Source organism: Zingiber officinale, chromosome 9A, assembly GCF_018446385.1.
Source record: "Zingiber officinale cultivar Zhangliang chromosome 9A, Zo_v1.1, whole genome shotgun sequence".
NCBI lineage: Eukaryota > Viridiplantae > Streptophyta > Magnoliopsida > Zingiberales > Zingiberaceae > Zingiber > Zingiber officinale.
This window is the reverse complement of record NC_056002.1, coordinates 103604820-103626402: the sequence shown is the minus strand read 5'-3', so window position 1 is coordinate 103626402 and position 21583 is coordinate 103604820. Positions and strand designations below refer to the sequence as shown.

Here is a 21583-nt window from a genome sequence, read left to right as displayed (position 1 = left end):
AGAAGTGTCTCTTGGATGGATCTTAGTGCTTCAGTCATGCATTGAAAGTTATTTATTGATACTGCACTTGATCCTAATCATTATGATGGAATCCGAAGGAAAATTACTAAAACCTTGAAAGAACAGCACTAGCTATATATGATGCGCAAGAAATATTCATACCATATATTTACAAGTTGAGAACATCGACTTGCAGAATCAGGAAAGCAAGCAACTCCAAACAATAGTTTAAACACAATAGAAATATATTGTCTTCATACTTTAAACTTATGAACTCTACAATCTTGATAAGATAGATAAACAGACGGATAGATATGATACTAAAAGTAGTTCTCCGCATTGACTGCAGCATTTCATGTCTGCAATTTATTTCTACAAGCTCCTAAAGAACATGAGTTGCAAATTCTCATGACTTTCACGTTAACTGCATTGCATTGGTGAGTAAACGAATGATGTTAGTACTCATCCCTTCAGTTCATGATTCCTGTACCCTTAAAAAAGGATTTCTTCATCATCCACTGCTGAAGTATGACCGCCGAAAGGCTTAATTTTCTTCACCTCTTCAGTAGGGTAGATGTAAATCTTCCTGACCATTTTGCAGAATTCCCTGTGCAATTCACACAAGATAGTATTAGATAAACCCAACAAACTAACACCAAGCCAATAGTATAAACCAGTGTAGGTACAAAAAGAAAAGAAAAGAAATGACATGACATATTAAAGAAATAGATAACAAGATTTGAGGGAAATACATCCAAGGGTCATCACCAACTAGCATCATATCACCCTCATCATCAGTGAAGATAACTTCCCATTTATTCTGGTGAAGTTCCCCTTTGATATTGAACATTTCTTCCAGCTCTGTTATCAGTTGATTGTATCCTTCTAGTACTGTCAAATCCAAAGCTCGGCCTACTGCAATGCCTTGCATATGAACCTATTCACCATACACATTCAAGAAGAAAAAAAATCATGTGCAACTTGTTATAGAAACTTAACAAGTGTTTTTAAACATGTCAATTCTGAATAAATTACATAACTTCGGCTGAGGAAGTATTCACCTTGATACGGCTTCTAGCTAGACAAGTTTGTCGTCCATGGATCTCCTTTGAACCATCTTGTGGGGATTGTTTTTGATCTTTTGAAGTTTTGGAAAGCCCCAACTTACGTTTAGAGTCTTCCAAAGGAGTAGATAGCTTTGCAGAATGATGCTCAAAAGGCACACTATTTTTGCTGAAAGGAAATGTCACTGCTACCTTGGAGTCTGCTATGTTGTTTGAGTGATTAGACAAATCGATCCCAAATAAGCGGTAATTGGCAGTACTGCCTTCAGGTTTCTTCGGGTACTCCATGACATTTCCTAACTTAAGGGCAGGCTCAGTCATGCACTTGGTCTCTTCACATATTTTTTGGGATAGTTTGAGTGAAGTTAGTGAGGAACCTGAGCTCTTAGCAGGAGATTGGGCTTCCTTCAACCAACCATCAAACATTAAAGAGTCCTGTGAACTTGTCATGCATATGATATTGTTTCTCTTGCATCCTTTTTTAATAGATAACCAAGTTTCTTGTGTTTCGTCAAGTTCTGAACCTCTGCTAATTAAGGCAGCTAAATCTTGTAGCTCAGTCGGTCCTGAGTACCAGAATGATGCATTAGATTTTGCATGAAGAAATAACTGAAAATAAGGGAGTAATAAATTGAAGGAATAAGTTGATAAAAGTATTTTTACTCACAGTAAAGTAAAAGTAAATTAATCTTTACGTACCAAAGGCTGAGATATCCTTAATATCACTAGGCTGCCTTGATCTTTTGTCCTTGACAATCACCGGCAGCGGGACATTTTCAGAAGGCATAGAGGCATTAAAAGGCTCAATTTCCCAAGGAGAAACTCTATTATGTCGCTCAATATTAGTAGCCTCATCCCATTGAACCTGAAAAATATATACATTATAGATTAAAAAGATTCAAATCGTGCAAAATAACTCAGTATAGTAAGAGCAAATCAAACCAGCCTTCAAGGATCTCCATTTAGAATCTTTCCACTGAGAAGAAAGATCTTCAAACCCAATAATGGTCCCAGAAAATCTTGAGGTAAAAAATTATAACCATCAGAGAGATGACAAACAACTAGTAAATACATCTGAAGATGCAAAAAAGGTATTTTCTTGTCTGAGTTACCTTTTTTCAGGAACATCTTCACCCTCAAATTTCATCTTAAATCTAGTCCCCAGATTGTATCCAACTTTCAATGTTTCTAAGTATTTGTTGGCATTTACAATATATTGACATGTCCTGATGTATGAACCACAAAAAGCAATCATAAGAATATAACCAGCGCAATAGTTTAAAAAGAAAATGGCATGCTTAATTGAGCATGGATAAGTGTTTGTGTCTAACCTTGGCTTGTAGTAGACAGTAAAGAGAGTATGAGTTGTAAAAGCATGCGAGGCAGTTGCAAGCACACCAAGATGCATGCTCTGGCTGGATATGACTGAGGCCGGAATTGTTGTTTGTTTCTTAGCAAGGTGTCTTACCCCCACACGCAGTTCTCCATTCTCCCCTCTGATGAAAAAACACAAAATCACAACATTGGAGACCCTTGGAATTCTCCATAATCCTATTGGGGAAGCACACGTTACAATACCTTAAGAAAATAAATGCATCTCCGGCAACTAATCTCTTAGATGTGACAAAGGTACTCCATCCAGTGGTGAGCAAGTGTCTCCGTGGTTGACCTGTATAGCTCAAGTGAAACAACATATGAAAGGTTATGGTCACAGAGAAATTGATGGAAACTAATGATTTCAAAACAAAAATTGAGTTCTTCAGAAGAAGTTAGATACTTTTTACCTCTGAAGATGTGCTTGAATCTCCATTCAAAGTTGTGAAGATCCTTGGCCACAAGTTCCTGAGTTGGAATCTGTTGTGACATGTCCTACCGTGAGAAGAGAATCTCACAATCAGCAAAATGATCTTTAAAAGCCCTTAAACATGATAAGGCATAAAAGAAATGGAACTCACAAGTGGAGGAAGGCATTCAGTGGCATGCCTTCTAAGAACAGAGAATCCACCATGAGTGCTAGTGTCTGAGGCTGTCAAAATCTTACAGAAAGAGTACACTTTGGGTCTTGCCTCCACAAAACATTCATTAGGACTTGGAACTTCATGTTGCTACCACAGCCCCATCAAAAGTTTTTGGTTGTTAAAATTGAATAAATGTGATTAACTTGCGCTTGATAATCTAAATAACCCAAAGTGAGAAGAAAAACAAAGAAAAAGTCAAGAACTAATTCGAGTTCTTACATCCACTTCTGGGTGAAGAACTACTTGAGCAAACACTTCATTCGTTTCAGGATCAGCCTAGCATGTATGGTAATTGTGGAGTAGCAAGAACAAAAATTTCATAAGTACAAGAAAGAAAAACCATTGTGACTAAAGCAATAGTCGAGAGATATGAACTCACTTTCAGTCGAACATCAACAACGCTGCAGAGAATCTTTGAAGGGAGATTGAAGAGAGGAATCTGCTGATTCAACTCCTGATTCATCGATGCTTCCAACTATAGTTGCATCCATACAGGCAAACACAAGACCATCAAGAAAGCAATCATCTTTTTTAGGAGGGAAGGAGGGAGAGAGAGAGAAAAAAATAGTTCTATTTCCTTTTGCTTTTGCAGCTTTTCTACGGCGTTCGTGTGTTCACCTGTTCCATATGGCCCTGTGGGAAATAGAAGACCTTCTCCTTGGCCCTTGGCACTTCCACCAGAGGCCCGGCGCAAGCCCTCCACAGCTCCTCATAGAGTGGATCCCTTGCATAGAGACCTTAGCAAGAGCATCCCACGGTTAAACACAAGCGAGAGAGAAACACAAACAAGGCCCAAAAGGAGGCACCTTTCTCGCTCTCCTGCCCTTCCGCCATCGCCGCCATAAAGAAGGCGCCCCCTTTTCTCCACCGGCAGCAGCACAAGCAGCACGGCCGGTGACGATCCCAATTTCCTCCTTTCTCCTACTCGAGGTCCTATTGCAGGAGCAGCAGCAACGGCAGATATCTTATTGTTACCCAACCCATTAAAGCAGCGGCGCCACCACATTCGCAAAAACAACGCCTCCTTTATTAAGCATAAAAAACTCATTTTTAACTCCTCGCTCATCACTCTCCCTCCCACCATTGCTCTTCTATCTTCTTCCCTCTAGACTCTAGTCTATTTTGGTCCCACGCTTGGCACACTTTTGGAGTCAGCTTTGTACTGGCCAGTGACGCTTCAGAACAGGGAACATAACAAAGAGAGCAGCTTGCACCTCCTCCTCACTCCCCACTCCTTTCGCCTCCCGGGCGCCACAATGTTTAGTTTAGATTATACCAAAACTTGTACGCAGCTACGCATCGGGTTCCCTGAGGCGCCCAAGAACCAACAGGCGGTGGGCGCGTGGGCGTGGGCGGTCAAAGTCATGGGTCGACAGGCAATCACGAGGAAGAGAAGGAAGAAGGGAACGATTAAAAACAGAAAAGGAACTACTCCTCCTTCCACTCCCCGCCTCTCACGTCGCCTTCGTTGACGGCGTCGCCATCGCATCGCCCACCGCCGGCGGCCACCCTTCTGATGAATCAAAACACTTCGCCCTCGGGAGGAGTATAATGACGATCCCTGCCACTAAATCTGACGACGATCGTTCCGCCACGTATCACTGTTTTGCGTTTCCACGGATCTTGATGAACGAGGTTCCTTGCATCACACTTGCGTTATTCCACCACCTCCAATTAAATTCAAATTTTAATGAATAAAAATGCTAAAATTGAATGTTTTCTTCAATTATTTACAGATAAAAATTATTTTGAAAAAAAAAAGTGGCATAAGATATAACTTAATTAATCATACGAAAGTTTACCACGTTTCTCAAGGTTCCATCAACTCAGTGAGACAATAAATCAATAAAATAAATTCATCTGTTAGTTAATTAAAATTAAGACTTTCCTTAAATACATGAAAAATTGAAAAGACACTCTACCTGCGGCAATCTTTTCTTTAATTTCGTTAAGAAAAAAATATTAACCAAGTAACATCGAACCTATGACAATCGATCAGATTCGATCTCACCCCTTGAACATTTTTCATCGGCCACTAGGTTCTTTATTTCGTAAAGGTGTTGAGAGATTGTTGGTGCAATCATCCTCGGATCAAGGTTGACTAATTTGACGAAACTCGAGTGGATTCGAGTTTGAGTTTCGATATTTAGAGAATATGTGAGATAATATATGAGAATAGGTCAAGGTTGATCGGATATTTGATGTTATGTGAAACGAGAGTCAAGTAGGTTATGGAGGACTAGATACTTGATTGGAAAGTCCTAACTGGAGGTTAGACAAGATGAAGTTCTAACTCGAGAGTTAAGTAAGGGCAAAGTCCTAACTGGAGGTTAGGCAAAGGAAAGTCCAAGTGTATCAAAGAAGACCACACATTGGTAAAGAAAAATCCAAGTGGATCAAGGAGGATCGCACGTTGACAAAGAACAGTCCAAGTGGGTTAAGAAGGACCGCACATTGACAAAAGAAAGTCCTAACTGCAAGGAGGACTGCACATTGGCAAAGGAAAGTTTTAACTGTGGTTAGGCAAAGAAAAGTCTAAGTGAGTTAAGGATTTTCAAACGTTGGTAAGGGAAGTTCTAACTACGGTTAGGCAAAAGAAAAATCCAAGTGGATCAAATAGGACCATACTTAGTGATCGGAAATCTAACAAGAAGTTGACACGAGATGTAAAGTCCAAGTGGATCAAAGGTTGACCATACACTTGGTGAAGAAGTCTCAACAGGTCACGATTGACCGGATTTGGATAAGGGAACCCTAGATTTGATCATGCAAGTTAGGATTGGATAATCGATTAGAGCAATCGATTGACCCTGAGCTAATTGATTATAGCAATCAATTAAGCTCTTCCTAATTGACCAGCTAATCGATTAGGAGCTGTTTGTCGCGAGAGAGGAAAAGGCATGAATCGATTGGAGCAATTGATTAAGTTTTCACCAATCGATTGGCAAATCAATTGGGAGACTAAATTGTGAGCATGGAGAGATGCTAAATTAATTGTCGATTGGGTCAATCGATTTGGGAGTTATTTTGTCGCAGGGAGTTTAATCAATTAGCTAATCGATTTAGAGGAATTCGCGAGCAAATAATAAGCTTCTCAATCGATCAGGTGATCGATTGAGGTCGTTTTAATCAATTAGGTAATTGATTAGGAGAACATTACAAGAGTCGTTGTGAAGTTTAGACAGGTGGATTTGCTCGAATCTGACGTGGCAATCGATTAGGGGTAAGGTCAATCAATTGGGAGCCCTAATCCGCGCGATATAAAAGCTTTCATGAAGATTCAAATGCATCTCTTCTCCTCTCGTTATCGTCAGTTCTTAAGGTTTCTTGGAGACAAGTGTTACCGTACTTTTCAAATTCACAGCAACAAGAGATCAACAGCAAATGTCATTTATTGTTGTATTTATTTTCTTATTATTGTTATATTTCTTATTGTATTTCTCATATTTGCTTGTATGAGGCTTCTTCGCCTCCTAGAATGAGATTTTCATAGTATATTATGAGTGAAGAGACTGGAGAGTGAACTCTTAGATTAGTCATCTCAAATATATTAATATCAAGTAAAATCAAAGATATTAACATTGCTTCAAGTTTTCTATTACGAATTATTATCAATAAAATGATTGAAATTAATCATCCCCTCTCTAAGTACCGAAGTGTTCTAACATAAGGAACATATTGATCAAGTGTTAAGGGGAACATTAATCAAGATAAAATCTCCTTTTGTGAAAAAAAACAGAGAATATTATATGAGCCAAGACATGCATGATTGGTTTTCTAAAAAGTTGCCATAAACAAGAATTAATGTAATGTCACTACCAATGTTTGTTTGTAATTAGTGGAACATTAGTTTTTAGTTAGTGGGGGTAATTAACAATTATGAACATGGCATGTCATATCACACATGATTAGGAAGTAGAGTTGTTCATCAAACATTTGGTTAGCAACTTGGAAGCAAGATGATTCAACTTGGTGGTGGATGCATGTACAAACACTATTTAATTATTTTTATAGTATTTTTTTAGGTGGATGCCTAGGTTTTATATTTTGTTTCATTGATAGCATTTCTTTTGCATATTTAATTTCAATAAAATTATTTTGATTAATATATATATATATATATATAGTCAATTAAAATGAAAATTTTGTAGGATGATTATATTTCTTTCATATTATCAAAGTGGCTTAGTTTGTTATTGAAAAAAAAAATGCAAAGTAACAACCACTTGCTTTCCAATCAGATATCAAATTCGTGACCTCAGTGCTTTGTATATATATATATTTATTTATTTATTTATTTTGGTGCGATGATAATGGGGTTTTATCTTGTGGTCATGATGGAGATCAAAAAAGGTCAAAGTCAAGACAGTCAATATGTAGATTGTATCGTCCGGTCGGATGAAGCATACCCTGACCAAGGAGAAGGCTTTGACCCACCGTCGCCTTCGACACGGGGAGCAATCAAATAACCAACGCTCGAGATAATGTGCAAAAGTCGAGCCGAGTGGCTACCCCGCTCGGCCAAACAGCAAAGTTTGATATGGGCAGAGTTCGACTTTGGCCGAGCGGTTGCCCCACTCGGCTTGGCAGCAAGCCTTGACAGTGACTTAGTGGACCTTTGGTCGAGCAGACACACACGGAGGAATAGCAAGGCTTTGGCCGACCGAACGAGGTACCATAGCGGCGGAATTCCGGCCGAGCGACTAGCCCGCTCGGCCTAGCAGCACACTCTCTCTCTGATATCCATCGACATCCTTTTGGGAGTCGGTACCGCCGACACCGGGCATGGACTGCTAAAAGATCGTATAGCGGAAGTTTTCACTGTCATTTCAGAGATATGTTCGGCCCGTTAAGATATTGTGTTAGAGACAAATCTTTCTAGGGAAAGCTTTGAGAAGCGTGCTCGCCTTGGGAAGCATTCACGCGCGATGTCGGAGCTCTATATAAAGGGAGTCCATGCATCAGCGAAGGTATGCCGGTATTCACTGTTTGCGCTATAATCTTCTTGTTGCTCCGCCTTACGCTTCATCGCCGGTGACTGACTTGAGCGTCGGAGGGTCAACGTCAGGGACTCCTTCTCTGGCTCGGCACTGACGTAGTCTGTATTACAGGTCCACGCGGAGTTCACAGAAGATCAGCGTGAGCGCCACATCTCAACTTTTTATCTCTTTTATTTTCGGACAAGATCAAATATATATTTAGATAATTAATAAATATTTTAATTAGGTAATATAAAATTATGATAAATACATCTATTAAACGAGTAAGAATCAGACTTGATTAATAATAATAAATAAAATAAAATTTATTTAAATATATATTAGGATATAATATGGGATAAAACTTAATCATTCAGGATCAACTTCACCGTGGATTAAGTTTAGAAGGTTATTATTGTATGTGTATATGATATTTAAAATTATATGAGTTAATTACGACGTCATTAAATATGTAATTGAGATGGATTGGGGGGAATCTAGTGGTGACGGTATTGTCGGACAAGTAACGGTATCCGACAAAGTATAATCATATTCTAATAATTCGGTTTACAAATGCATTGCATGTGTGCACCAGCAAGCACAACAAAGATATCTTGCAAGTGATCGGTCAGACTCCTTGTGGGGCCCAATGGCCTAGTCTAGAATATAGTATTATGGATTATGATATTAGGGAAAATGGAGTTTGCTTAGCTTGCCATGCATACAATATGATTGTATTCTTGTGGTTGCTATCTTCTAATTTGTCACACTTGTAAATGATGTTTGATTGGTGATGCTTTAATGGAGTCTATCTTTCTGTAAGCATGCGCATTAAGCTTTAGCCGAATAAAGTCACGAGATAATGAACTGATCGCCTTTCAAATATTTGCAATAATATTGGAGAATCAAACACAATTGGCGGATACACAATCTCTTGTAGATTTTGTCAAGAGCATCTAATAAACTGGATCCTTCGACCCATCAATCCTCTAATCAGTTCTATGTACTATAGGAACACAGCTTTGCGGTTCATATATGTCTGCTGCACTGAACCAGCCACTGTTGATCGTTGTGAAGGTCACAACATTTGCCTTGATGCCCATAATATCAGAGTTTCAATGTGCTTATTGTTGTTGTTGCCAATAATGCCATAACCTGTGATAATATTTTCAATCCATACATGGACTATTAATGTGAAAAATGCTTCATTGTGTATTTAAAAAGCTTCAACTGCAGCAAAAAGTATAAAATCACTTCCACCCTAAAAGATTGCTTCATGCTTCGCATACATTATCTGTTAGAAAATAGCAAAGAGCCAAAGACTCATCATAGCTTAGCACGTTGATCAAACTATACAAGATGAATGCTAATGAATTTCTTGACGAAGATAAGAAATGGTACTCATTTCTTCTTAAAATGGTAAATTGAGTTTTTAAGAGCAATCAATAACTGCATAACAACACACTTAAATTTGTATCTTATCTCAAGGTGATCGGTGAGCTTATTGGATATATGTGAATAGAGAAGAAGTGGAAGAGAAAAATTCAGAATAATTTAAATCTAACATAAATAACCTCTATTATCCAGTACAATGTTGGTTCCGGAACAAGATCAAATACGAATGCAGAAATCTATCGAAATATCATATAACCACTTGGAGAAGCTAGAAGATTTTAATATTATCAAAACACCCCTATTTTTTATTTTGTTTTAAAATGCACCCTCTTCAATCTCCCTTATTAGTGTAAATAAAATAAAATTTCAAAATGCCCTAAATCTTTTTGTGAATTTTTTGAAATACCCTCTAAAAATTTTGTTATTATCAAACTATCTATTATATTTTTAATTTTATTTTAAAATGCTCTCTTAAAGAGTCTGCCAACGCTGCCATAATTTTCTTTATCACTCAAAATAATTTTGGATATTAATTTATCATATATATACCTTTATTGAATACCAATTTTCAAAATCAAGGTTCAACCAAATGTAGCTATATTTATTGGCAGAACAAGAGACCACTATCTGGACCAATAATTGTGTATGTGAATAGCCATACGGTACCACCAAACCAAGCTTATTAGTTGAACTCATGCAGATACGTCTCTCATCAAAGGATGATGATGGTTCAATTGCTATTCATAGAAACAAAATACAAAGAAGCCTTCCCAAGTATCCAGAATAAGAATCTCAACTACACCGCCGCACTGTAGAGTATTTTTCGTACAATGGGATAAAAATCTGAAAGACTGTAGAGTATTCTCCTGCAATGGGAAAAAAAATCTGAAACGTTGACTATTAGACGAAAAGTCGCTCGTACTTTCAAATTTGTCTAATGGCCGCTCTATGGAATCGGGTTGTTTATCTCCGGGACTAGTTGGACGAGGCTTAGATACTAGATTATAAAAAAAAATGCAAAGAGAGATAACTGCACAACCAATGATTAACGGTAACGTCAAGTCGAGCCTAGGATGAGATAACTGCACAACCAACATAGCATCATCATAATATGAGCATTGATAATATGCCTGAAAGAAATGCATTTCAGGTGCGATTGTTTCACTCTATTATTCAATGATGGAATGCTTCTCCATACTACAGTGCGTGAAATTATGATACTAATAAAAGATGGGCGGTGTTTAAGAAACTGCTGATCATGATGATAATGGAAGGAGTAGCGAGTTGTTAATCTGTGGATAAGGTTTTATTCTTTTACTTGTTTACTTGGTTCATCAAAAGTTCCTATCCCCGACCCCGACTATTTAAGATCAACAACCTGAGTCTTGTCCCTCAACAGCAAAAGCCTGTATCATTAATAATATTCAATCAAACAAAGCATTTATTAGTACATTGACTAATGAAATTGAAACATAAACAAGTTCCGGCAAAATAAGTTATTTTTTCTGAAGTTCTACCAAACAATAAACAGTAGACCTTCGATGGGAGTAGTACACGGATGGAAACACAAGTATTCCTTGCTGTATCTCATCGTTGTCTTGTTTGACTTCGTCGCCGGTGCATGATGAAAATTTCCGCATCCACTGTAGATTTCATGTAGATAAAACTTTGGGTCAATTTGTGTTCAAATTATAATTTCCAAAATACTCTAAATGTTCTTCTGTGCCAAGCAATCAAAGAAAAAGCTCCAAAAAACTAGCAAAAGAGTATAACTACGCAAGTAATGTTGGAGTTAGTTCACTTGGAAAGCTACTAACTAGAATTCTAACCTTACAGAAAACCAAACAAGCATATCCCATGGTGTTTACACTGGTTAATAAGGACCCTAGGAGTTAGAGCATGAACGAATAAGGGCACTCAGAGCAAAAAATTTTTCTTAGGTGGACTTGAACTGCCAGATCAGTCAGACCAGAGTTTCAAAATTCCCATTGTGGTTGATTAGGATGTTCTCTCTTTCGTTTAATTAGCTCCCTGACCATTGCACTTTACCATCTAATGTACATAATTTCCCATCCCATTGCTCAGCTATCCCACCACCTTATCTGAAAATGTGATTCTCCTTTTGTTTAATATTTTTTTAGGTAAGCCTTTGCCTTCGGTTCCCACTATAACAACATAATCACTACCATGAAGGGAAGCAGAATCTTACCAAAAATCAAATAATAAAACGTTTTTTTTTTAAATCAGCATTACATTTTTAATAACTTAGCACTAAAATCTTACAGTTTTGCAGTGTCATAATCTTCGGGTGACTAAGATGAAGAACTACCTTAGCACCGTGAAACACCAAGCACATTGAAAGTATGACAAGAAAAGATTTCTTATGTTCAAAAATTGAAATTGAAGTCAAGTTCCTATAGCCAACACTAGAAGACAACCAGGTATAAACACTACTTCATTGAATGTCAATACTTGTAAAAGAAAAGGTTCAAACATAGTTGACTTAAGTTTAATGGCACAGCATTTTTACACATACCATTATTGGATATTGAGAATGTATATTAATCAATGGACATGACTATAATTTTGATATGAAGTTCACAGAAATTTGACTTGGATATTACAAGAACAAAATTAGAGTTAGTATCTTTCAACCAGATAATCAAAGTAAAACAAATAACCAGAATTAGAAAACAATATGATAATTTTAAGTTGGCATTTCCACTAGGCAAGCTTGTAAACTGGTCCAACATGTCAGACAGCCAGATGATTATTAATATTAACCACGAGTCAAGAAAGAACAAGAGGCTTCTGAACCATGAGGCAAGCCATAAATTTGTGGTGATCTCATTCAGTAAAATAAGGTGAAAGTGTCTTTATATGATTGACCAACTAAAGTTTGTCCTTGATAGTGAAATAGTATTCACTGATTACAGCTCAAACAATTGTGTACAGATGCTTTTAACAAATTGCCAAGTTGACTGAAATTTGGACAACTTACAACATATAGAACCTAGGTTTATGCAGCTCCTGAAAGAACTAGCAGGCTATTCATAGTTAAGAAAAAATCTAAATTTCTGAATCTTGGTCAGTCTTGTGCCGAATAGAATAGTAAACTAGTGAAATCACCATTGGTTTCTAAATATCAAAGAGATGTTTTGCTTTGTTGTTAACGTAAATACAATGGAACAAAAGCTCATTATAACTGTTTTGGCAATTATGAAGATAAGCAACATCATTAACAGATAATTACCTGCCTCAGACAATGAGATCATACATCCCTTCTTATCCCAATATCTCATCTACCAAAATTTGGTTCATCTTTTTTATTTAAAGGCAGTGCCAGAAGAACTCCAATAAAACTATCAGATCACATAGTAAAATAATCTCAAGTTGTTGTGGATTGAAGAATAAGAAATCCTTTTCAACCACTAGGCAACTGAAATCATGATGGCTTTTCTTTCTTGTGTGACTAACCGGCATTAACATTCTTGCTGGAAGACATGATTTCTGGTTGTGCCGTGTCACTTACTCTTACCACTCTGCTACAAATAACTTTGAATGACTGTGATTCATAAGGTCTATTGAACAAACTTATAGGAAGTCTTAATGTATGTCTACGTCGGCGTCGACCTTTGATGTATAAGCTAAACCTCCCCTGGTTCTCATTATTTCTATTACTTCCATTGGCATGCGTTGAGGCATCATGCTGTGTGTCTTCTCTTAGATCTGTTCCAGAATTCAGTTGATCGGTAATTGTATTACTTACCTGTGATTCTTCCAATTCATGTTTCTCTAACCAGCTTATTTCCAATGGTTTGCTAGCCTCTACTACTTCGATAATTTCATCATTCCCTGCAGTTCTTTTTTCTTCTTCATTATTGTGGTCTGACTGACTACCTGTGTCTACTCCGGTGCCTATATCAGATGTTATCACTGGTGCCAATATGGGTTCCGCAATAGGATTCAGAACAGGTGGCAAACAAATATCCACTGGATGGCTTCCAGACCATACAGATCCTGGTACAAACTCAGGTGCATTTTGACCAACGTTGCACTGCCATGGATAACAATCTCCATGGAACATGTTGCTATTCATACCAAAAGTGGAATTGGGAACGACTGGAGGTTGGGTGTATCGTGGATACATTAGTGGGAAAGTATGAAGGATGTTAAGAGGTCTAGGAGAAGGATAAGGAAGATGAGATGAGCTGCATATGGGAGACCTTGGTGAGATCATGACTGCCTGTGTAGCATGAAGGCTAGTACTCAAAGGCCATGGGGTAACTGCAGGAATAGTACCACTAGGAGGAAGACCAATACTTACAGGAAGGGGACCAGGGGCAGGAGATGGATTAAATGGCATAGCAAAGGCAGACAGCTTTTTGGAGGTTATTTCTCTTCCATCATTGATGCTAATCGGTGATTGGACTACTGAATCAGCGGTACAAACTTTCTCAGAGGTGTCATTGTCAACATTCTTGAGAGCTTGCTGGGCATTAGAGTCTGAAGTGATTTGAGCAATGCTACACGAGGCTTCCTCATTATTTCCTTCACTTTCAGCAATGATAAGGCACTCTAATGTTTCCACAGATGCATTTCTAGGTGAATTAGGACTGCAATTGGCATTTCCTTGAACTTCTTGAATCTCATGATCAAGTACAGTAGTCTCAATGTTATTATTTATTGGCAATCTTCCACTAGATGGCACCTCTAATCCAGAAGACAAAGGTTCTAGAGGACTATCCATATCACAGTTTTTCTTTCTTCCTTCTTCCTTCTCAACTTCATCTTTTCTAACTGAGTCTAGAACCTCTTCCTTAACCAAGTCCTCTTGGATTATGCCAGATATCTCAGGTAGTTTGTAAGAATTTTCATGTCCCACAAATGAAACTGAGTCCTTAACTTCTGATATAGTGCTACCAACAAAACTCTCTTGTGTTGATAACATATCATCCAGAGATTTCTGACTCTGAATCTTGGCAATGGTTCCTGGAGGTGCCAATGCTACATCTTTGTATGATGGAGAGTTACACAGCCCAAGAAGGAACTGATTGTGAGGCTCAGGGATACTATTTTCCTGGTTATCATCTGCCATTTTTTCAGAAGCACTCCTAGGTTTACTTGAGTTCTCCTGATTGGTGGATGAAGGCAATGGCTTGACCCTGTAAGAAACAGCTCTGTATACCTTCCGACTAAATTTGGTTCCCGCTGACTGAACTTTCATGTTAACATCCCCATTGACGTTTCCAGGAACCACGGTTCTTTTTCTTAGCAAGTAATACCCTTTTCTCAAATAAGAGGATTGTTTCCTTGATTGCACCATCTCATTAGGAACACTATCCATTTGGTGATTGTAGGACCTCTTAATATTTGTATACTGATGCTTGATTTTTATTCGCTGGAATGAACCTCCAGTGGACCTTGGTCTTTGAACAGATTGCCAACCATTTTCTACCTCTGTATTTGCCTCCCTGAAACCTTCACTAAATGAATTGAGATTCTGCTCTTCTCTCTCCGCAAATTGTTGAGAACCTGCTAAATGTTTTCTGCTAACTTCTTCACATTTAGACTGTTGAGATATTGCTAAATGTTTTTCAATAACAGCTTGTTCATGACCTGTATCAGTTATTTCATTGTCAGGAATGTCAGTGCCATCTTTCACCAGTTTATCTGCAAGATTTTGGTTTTCTTGTTTGGATGATGAATCAGCAACATTCAAGTTTTGAGGAGATAGCACTTTGACCTGAGTAGGTAGAAAATTGAGTTGCTAGGACTCTGAAACAAATTATAAATGAGCTAAATATCTTTTAGCTCTTAAATTTCAGGAAATATAAATCCAAGGTAAATTGATCTTTTACCATAAAAAAATTGACAATGCCCATCAAACAGTACTTGTTCAACAAATTTAACCAAAGTTTGAAGATATTCTGGAATAAAGAACTAAAAGTAAGGATCTGACTAAAATGAATGATATATTTATGATACCTTATTCTAAGAGCACTCATTTTTTTTAGGATTCCAAGGTGACTTTCAGTGAAAATTTAACCAATAATTTTACAAAGGTTTGAGGGTATTCTGGAGTACAAAAAATAAAATAATTATCTGACCAAAATGAATGATATAATTACAATACCTTATAAATCTAAGAACACCCATAAACTGGAATTTTGTAGGACACAAACGTTGAACATTAAGAAAAATCAAGAGTGGCTAAATATAAGATTTTCTCAAAAATTATGTTTGGAAAAATCAACATAAGCATATAAGTACAACACAAGGGACCTTTGCTATTCAGACACAGGAATATCAAAGTGTTAAGAGCTAATTATAGGGTTTAGGGTTTAACATTAAATGTTCTAAAGCACCATGGTACTATGCAACATGCACATCTTCTTGATTTTATGCTCAAAAGCAGGGTAGGCAAGGTGAAGGATGTGTATGCCCAAGTAATCAATAGATAGATGAATGTGAACACCAAACAAACATCAACATATTGAAACCAGTATTACATGAAGCCAACATAGTTTTAGCAAGCATCATTTAAACTCATGCAGGTGACTAAGCATTATCATAATGACTGTTCTTTATTGACGAATGAGAACAAGATGACTTGTCAACAGACCTTCCATCCCAGATTTTTTCTTTTCAGTAACTCAGCCTCCTTTGCTTTATCATCTTGACTGGGGTCAATATAATCAAGAAGATCAGACACGCTGCAAGAAGAATAGATACTAGTGATGACTTCATCATATTTTCTTGGGGGAGAAACAATCAAAGACATTCTTTGTTGCATATTTGTTGGATTAAAAACAATGTATTTATCTCAGGGGCAACCTCTATTTTATCTGAAACATGATTGGGTCATTCCCTGCTTGGTTCTTTGATAAAAAAAAAACCACTTTGCTACTTAATTCCTCTTCTACAGAATTAGATGGTTTCTCAAAAGAATTATATATAGTTTAACAAATGTACAAACAGCTTCAAATAATCAAATTCACCAAATAATTTATATATTAGCTAGGAGTTACAAGATATCAATACTGAAATAGTTTACCTTGGTTTAATTTTTAGTTGAATCTGACAAATTAAATGTTTTCATTAATCCACTAATTTGTCTTTCCTTCAAATGCAAAACTAACCATTTTATCGATCACATGAATATTGAATGTAGTCGACAGAATTTTTGTTAAGTTTCAAGCTGTCTTAGACCTTTTAAGAAATTATGCAATTTCTGAAAAATAACTAATTTTTGCATAAAAGGAATAAGATAAAACGCAGTGTGCTATTTTGATTAAAAAAAACAAATGCATCTCAAGTGATAAATGCTTAAATACTAATTCAAGATAAGCATATGCTATACTACAAAGCACTTTCATGCAGTGCATTCATATCTGAGAATGTTCATTCTCAATGACTGCAAGACTATGTTGGAATAATTATTTCAATTGTACCTTAGGTGACCTTTGCTGGCAATAGATGCATCCAGCTTCCGTGTACCACTCCGAGCAGCTTCTTGCTGCTCAATAGCCTTTGACTCAAAGTACTCAAGCCAGGCAGCAGCATCCTACAAAATCAAATGACAGTTTCACAGACAAGAGATTCATCCCGTAAAAGATTTAAAAAGGGAAAAGAAATAATCTGTACAAGGTATCACCACATATAGACACATAAATTACCTGAGTACGCAAATCATCTGGACCAAGCTTTGCTCTAAGTATTTGCAGTGTTGTTTGCTCATGTTGAACACTTAAAGGATATGCTTCCATTAAGGACAGTGCAATAGCTATAGCATGGTAACTTGATGCAGTCTGATAAATGTTGTAAAAGCAAAATTTGTAATAGTGAGCAATGATCATAGCATTTAAATTAATAAAGAGACTTTAGGAGAAAGATAGCAGTTATGATCAACCAAATCTAACTTCTGTTCAAACATATGAACTGGAAAGTGAATTTGGTCGCTTGCAGTTCTTTTGAAAGGCCTTCATAGTACTGGTACATAATGCAAAAACACTATTAAAATGGAGACCCCACCAACTTGTCCAATTGAAGCAATCATGCTTCACACCATCCACATTTCAGGATAAGGATCGGATGGACAAGTAGAAACAGCGACCAAGGTGAAGCTGGACAAGGTTACAAGAATGGCATAGGATTTTACATCTTGTCTTGCCCAGCCAATTTTGCCTAATACTTTTATTTTCAGCCACTATCGCGCAGATGAGCAATCACCCAAATAGGGCCCCTGTAATGGGGAATGCCTAAACAAGTCACTATATTATAAAATGCATAAATAAGGCCAATCATTTCATTAAACCAAAATACCCTCTACTTTAGTAATGTCTTGATTTCTTTGAACCAAGTAAATAGAGTGACAGGAAAAATAATCCAAAAACAAAATAAATGTCTATTTAATTTTATAAGTAAAATTTATTTTTAAATAATTTTAAATTATAAAATTCATCAATTTCGATCAGATAGCTTGAATGACTAAAAATATACAAAATTAGAAAGGAAAATACCCATTTAATTATATAAATAAACCTATTTTAAATTTGTAAAAATAAATTAATTTCAATTAATGAAGTTGTTCTGCGAAAATACCTGACTGATTAACTAACTAAAATAATTAAATTTTAAAAAATAATAATACCTATTTTGATTTAATTGACATTCAACTTTAAAAAATAAATTGAATTGATATTTATCCTTTTTCAAAAAAGAAACTTTCCAATTTCAACTAATTTAGTTGTTTCAACCAAGGGCGAACGCATAGGGGAGGCTGAGGGAGGCTTTAGCCTCCCCCAACCTGGACGCCTCCCAGTAGTCATGTGGGGGGATGTTTTTGTAGTCCCCCACAGACGCCAACGGCCCGTGCTTAGCCCAGTGTGGCACGGGCCGCATAGCTCATTGGCAGCAAGGTTGTCGGAGAAGAAGGTTGCATCACACAACTCAACCTCTCTTCTTTTTTTGGTTTTAGTAAAACGGCGTCGTTTTGATAAAAATGGTGTCATTTTACATAAACAAAATTACAAAAAAAGAAAAGAAATCCTCTAGTGGAACGACATCGTTCCACTAAAGGATTAAAAAAAATAATCAAACGGCCAACCAAAGCGGGTCAAGTGGCCCAAGTCAAACAAACGAACCCCCCTCCTCCATTTACTTAGTCGCGAGTCCCTCCAACCAAATGACCCAGACCCATATAATTGTATTTTTTCATGTATTTTTATCATTTTTACAGTTGTTGATGTAAACTTTTAATTATTAAATATATTTATTTATCCGGAAAAAAAATCCATGCAATTCAACCCCCCTCCTCCGATTTGTTTTTAGTTCCGCCCCTGGTTTCAACCAACAACGTGATGAAATAAAAATTGATTCATTTTGGTCATTCTTGATTTCCAGAATATTTACCTAAAAACTTAGACAATTTTTTTTAAAATAAATTATTTTAGTCCCTCTCCATTTTTTCTAAATAATTCTAATTTTAAAAAAATAATAATAAGGCAAATATGTGTGTGTGTATTGATAGGCATTTATTTTTAAAGACAAAAAAATAAATTGATTTAGTTTATTTCAATTAATCAAGCTATTTTGCCCAAACAACTTTTTTTTTAATTGAAATTCATATATATTTAATTATTTTTTTATAAAAAAGCTTTTAAAATCAAATAGACATATGCTTCCTATTTTAAAAAAGCATATCAAACTTTTTTTCAATCAATCAAGTTGTTTTGCCCAAACAGTCAGATTCAAAAAAAGTCAGTTTCAAAATCAGAAGAGTATTTTAGTCCAAAGATATGAGAGGGGCTTTATTTTGACATTTTTGGAACATAGGGTCCTCTTTCAGCATTTCCCCATTACCATGGGACCCTATTTAGGTAAATGCTTCAATTCCATATAGTTTCCATTCCTCGTGAAGCATCATGGACAGAGAAGAGAATTTTGTGTCTTGAGATGAAACTACCCTTCTAGTCTTGGCGGAGAATAGAATCATCGCTAGGCACTGGAATATGGAGTAAAATTAAATGCAAGAAAAGCAGCCTAACCTGAACCTATGAACCGTATTGACTTTATCAATACCAGATGAATAGTAGATTGTGCAAGCCATGCCAGTTGGAAATATTTACTAATTATTTGTGGGATTTATTGCATCCATTTTAAAACCATAACTGCAGACAAAATATTTAAAAATTATGAGAAAAAAGAGACAAATGAAAAACAAAAACAAACCTGAATGTGGTCAGGACCAAGTAACTTCTGATTACATTTCAAAGCTTTATGAAGATATCTAAGTGCCACATGCACATTTCCTAGGCCTTCCTCCATCATAGCCACATTAATATATGTAGCAGCTGTGTTTGGATGAGATGGTCCACAAGTAAGATGCAAAAGATACAATGCGCGCTTCACATACCTGAACATTAAACAAAATTATGTATAGAAGGTGGTAAGCAACATGTACTGGAAGCATGGTCACTGTACATTCTAAACCTATTGAAATTTACTAGCTAGTATAAGTTATAACTGAGTATCTTAAAAACCGCTGACTTTTTTGCGCATCAATCTTAGTGTTTGCATCTATGTGGAGCTAACTAAAAGGTGGTTATTCATTTAGCTATTATGTTATTAATAAAGGAAATAAATACAAACAGTAAAAAGCATCAGAAACATATCTAATGTTGGAACCTCATATTAACTTCTAAGTTCTTTCAGTACACAAATTGTGAGTAGTATATTGTAACACTGTAAGCATTGAAATCTACTGCTAGTAGCTAGCATAAGATATAATAAAGTATCTTAAAAAACAACCATCTTTTAAAAAACAACCATCTTTTCATTCATCATCTTAATGCTTGCATTGACATTGAGATAACTAAAAGGTGGTTATTCATTTATCTACTATGTCCATTAATAAAGAAAATATATTCAGATAAAATAATGTTGGAATCAGTCATTGAAATACCGTTCCGTGCTAGACGGCATGAACAGTTTTTACCGTTCCAACGGTAGAGCGAAACCCGCACTATACGCGAGACAATTTCGTTGTGACATGTGCGCGTTCCGCACAAGAAGGTGGGTTGGAGGCATCCCGAAGGTGTCACAGGACGCCTCCGGCGCTGCCCACAGTTTCTTGCAACACACAATACCACCAAAGGGCGTCCCGCGAGCACGACGCTCCTGTTCGCCAAAGAATTTAATTAACTAAAGCAATTCTCAACTTAAGTGTGATACTTCGAAGAGACTTTCATAAACCCTATTAAATTATCCCAATAAAATATACAAAAATATATTTAAATTTTAAAAAATTATTAATTTTATTAATTAATAATCTAAAAAAATACTTTTAAATTTTATTTAAAAAATCTAAAAAAAAAAAACAGCCCGATGCACGAAGCTCTCGCTATGCAGGGTCTCGAGGAATGATTCATTGTACGGAGTCTTACCTTGTTTTTTGCAAGAGGTTGTTTCCCGGATTCGAACCCGAGACCTTTTTGGTCACAAAGCAACAACTTTAATGTTGCGCCAGGGCTCCCCTTCAAAAAAATTCTAAAATTCTAAAAAACTAATAAATCAAATTTATATTTTGATAATGTTTTATTATTTTATTTATTTTTTACTGTCTTTATGTTTAATTGATATTTTGATATTTTTTTAACATTTTAAATATATATTATTTAAATTAATAATTAATTAAATGGATAAATAGTTAATTTATATAATTATTATATATAAAATAGCATCTTTATATTAATTTATATAATTATGATTATTTAATCTGGAGAACTAATACTTCATCTGATTCACATTACTCCTTTTATATTAGTAAGGTAATACATTATGATGTATCAATTTTAATTTGAGTTATTAATAGATTAATTTTCTTTAAAGAAAACTATATTTAATTATTTTTTTAACAATATTAAGTTGTTTAATAATGAAGAACTTATATAAAATCAATATACAACTTATTTTTAAATTATACATCACAAATATATTAATCTAATAATTACTATATATAAATAAAAATATACCGAAATTGTAGTAGTCAGTATGAGACCGAAACCATATTGTTCCGGTTTGGGACTGAAACCTCAGCGCAGATCGAGATTTTAAACCTTGGTAC

The 21583-nt window shown here is 36.1% G+C and overlaps 2 protein-coding genes across 3 annotated transcripts in view; both read right to left on the bottom strand.

Annotated features, from left to right (window-relative positions):
• Nucleotides 1–190: 190 nt before the first annotated feature.
• On the bottom strand, nucleotides 191–4597 carry LOC122020780 (auxin response factor 9-like). Of its 2 annotated transcripts, none has more exons than XM_042578802.1 (14): nucleotides 3889–4597; nucleotides 3701–3819; nucleotides 3462–3557; nucleotides 3302–3358; nucleotides 3020–3169; nucleotides 2849–2918; nucleotides 2643–2733; nucleotides 2396–2560; nucleotides 2177–2290; nucleotides 2011–2083; nucleotides 1764–1929; nucleotides 1062–1630; nucleotides 753–937; nucleotides 191–607 (listed from the first exon to the last, which is right to left on the bottom strand). In XM_042578802.1, exons 1-14 carry the CDS (start codon nucleotides 3923–3925, stop codon nucleotides 493–495), a joined length of 2007 nt encoding a protein of 668 aa, XP_042434736.1. In that variant the 5' UTR covers nucleotides 3926–4597; the 3' UTR covers nucleotides 191–492. The 2 variants fall into 2 exon arrangements, with proteins under 2 accessions (XP_042434736.1, XP_042434733.1); XM_042578799.1 differs by having other exon boundaries at nucleotides 2849–2933; nucleotides 3889–4595.
• A 6244-nt stretch (nucleotides 4598–10841) lies between these two features.
• The window catches only part of LOC122019709 (protein TSS-like), a 38337-nt gene continuing 27595 nt past the window's right edge, over nucleotides 10842–21583 (bottom strand). Inside the window, exons 20-25 of the mRNA XM_042577182.1 lie at nucleotides 19690–19873; nucleotides 17136–17267; nucleotides 16911–17023; nucleotides 16082–16172; nucleotides 12710–15202; nucleotides 10842–11099 (exon numbers count right to left, since the gene is read on the bottom strand). Of these exons, the coding sequence (XP_042433116.1) occupies nucleotides 12929–15202; nucleotides 16082–16172; nucleotides 16911–17023; nucleotides 17136–17267; nucleotides 19690–19873 (2794 nt within the window). The 3' untranslated portion in view covers nucleotides 10842–11099; nucleotides 12710–12928. The remainder of the gene's footprint in view (nucleotides 11100–12709; nucleotides 15203–16081; nucleotides 16173–16910; nucleotides 17024–17135; nucleotides 17268–19689; nucleotides 19874–21583) is intronic.

What these genes read in the sequence shown, in the direction of transcription:
- LOC122020780 (XM_042578799.1), bottom strand. Translation starts at nt 3,925, where the DNA reads ATGGCGGCGATGGCGGAAGGGCAGGAGAGCGAGAAAG. An exon ending in TTGTTGATGTTCGACTGAAA is followed by an intron (nt 3,359 to 3,461) that starts GTGAGTTCATAT and finishes CATACATGCTAG; the next exon opens with GCTGATCCTGAAACGAATGA. An exon ending in GTTGGTGATGACCCTTGGAT is followed by an intron (nt 608 to 752) that starts GTATTTCCCTCA and finishes TGAATTGCACAG; the next exon opens with GGAATTCTGCAAAATGGTCA.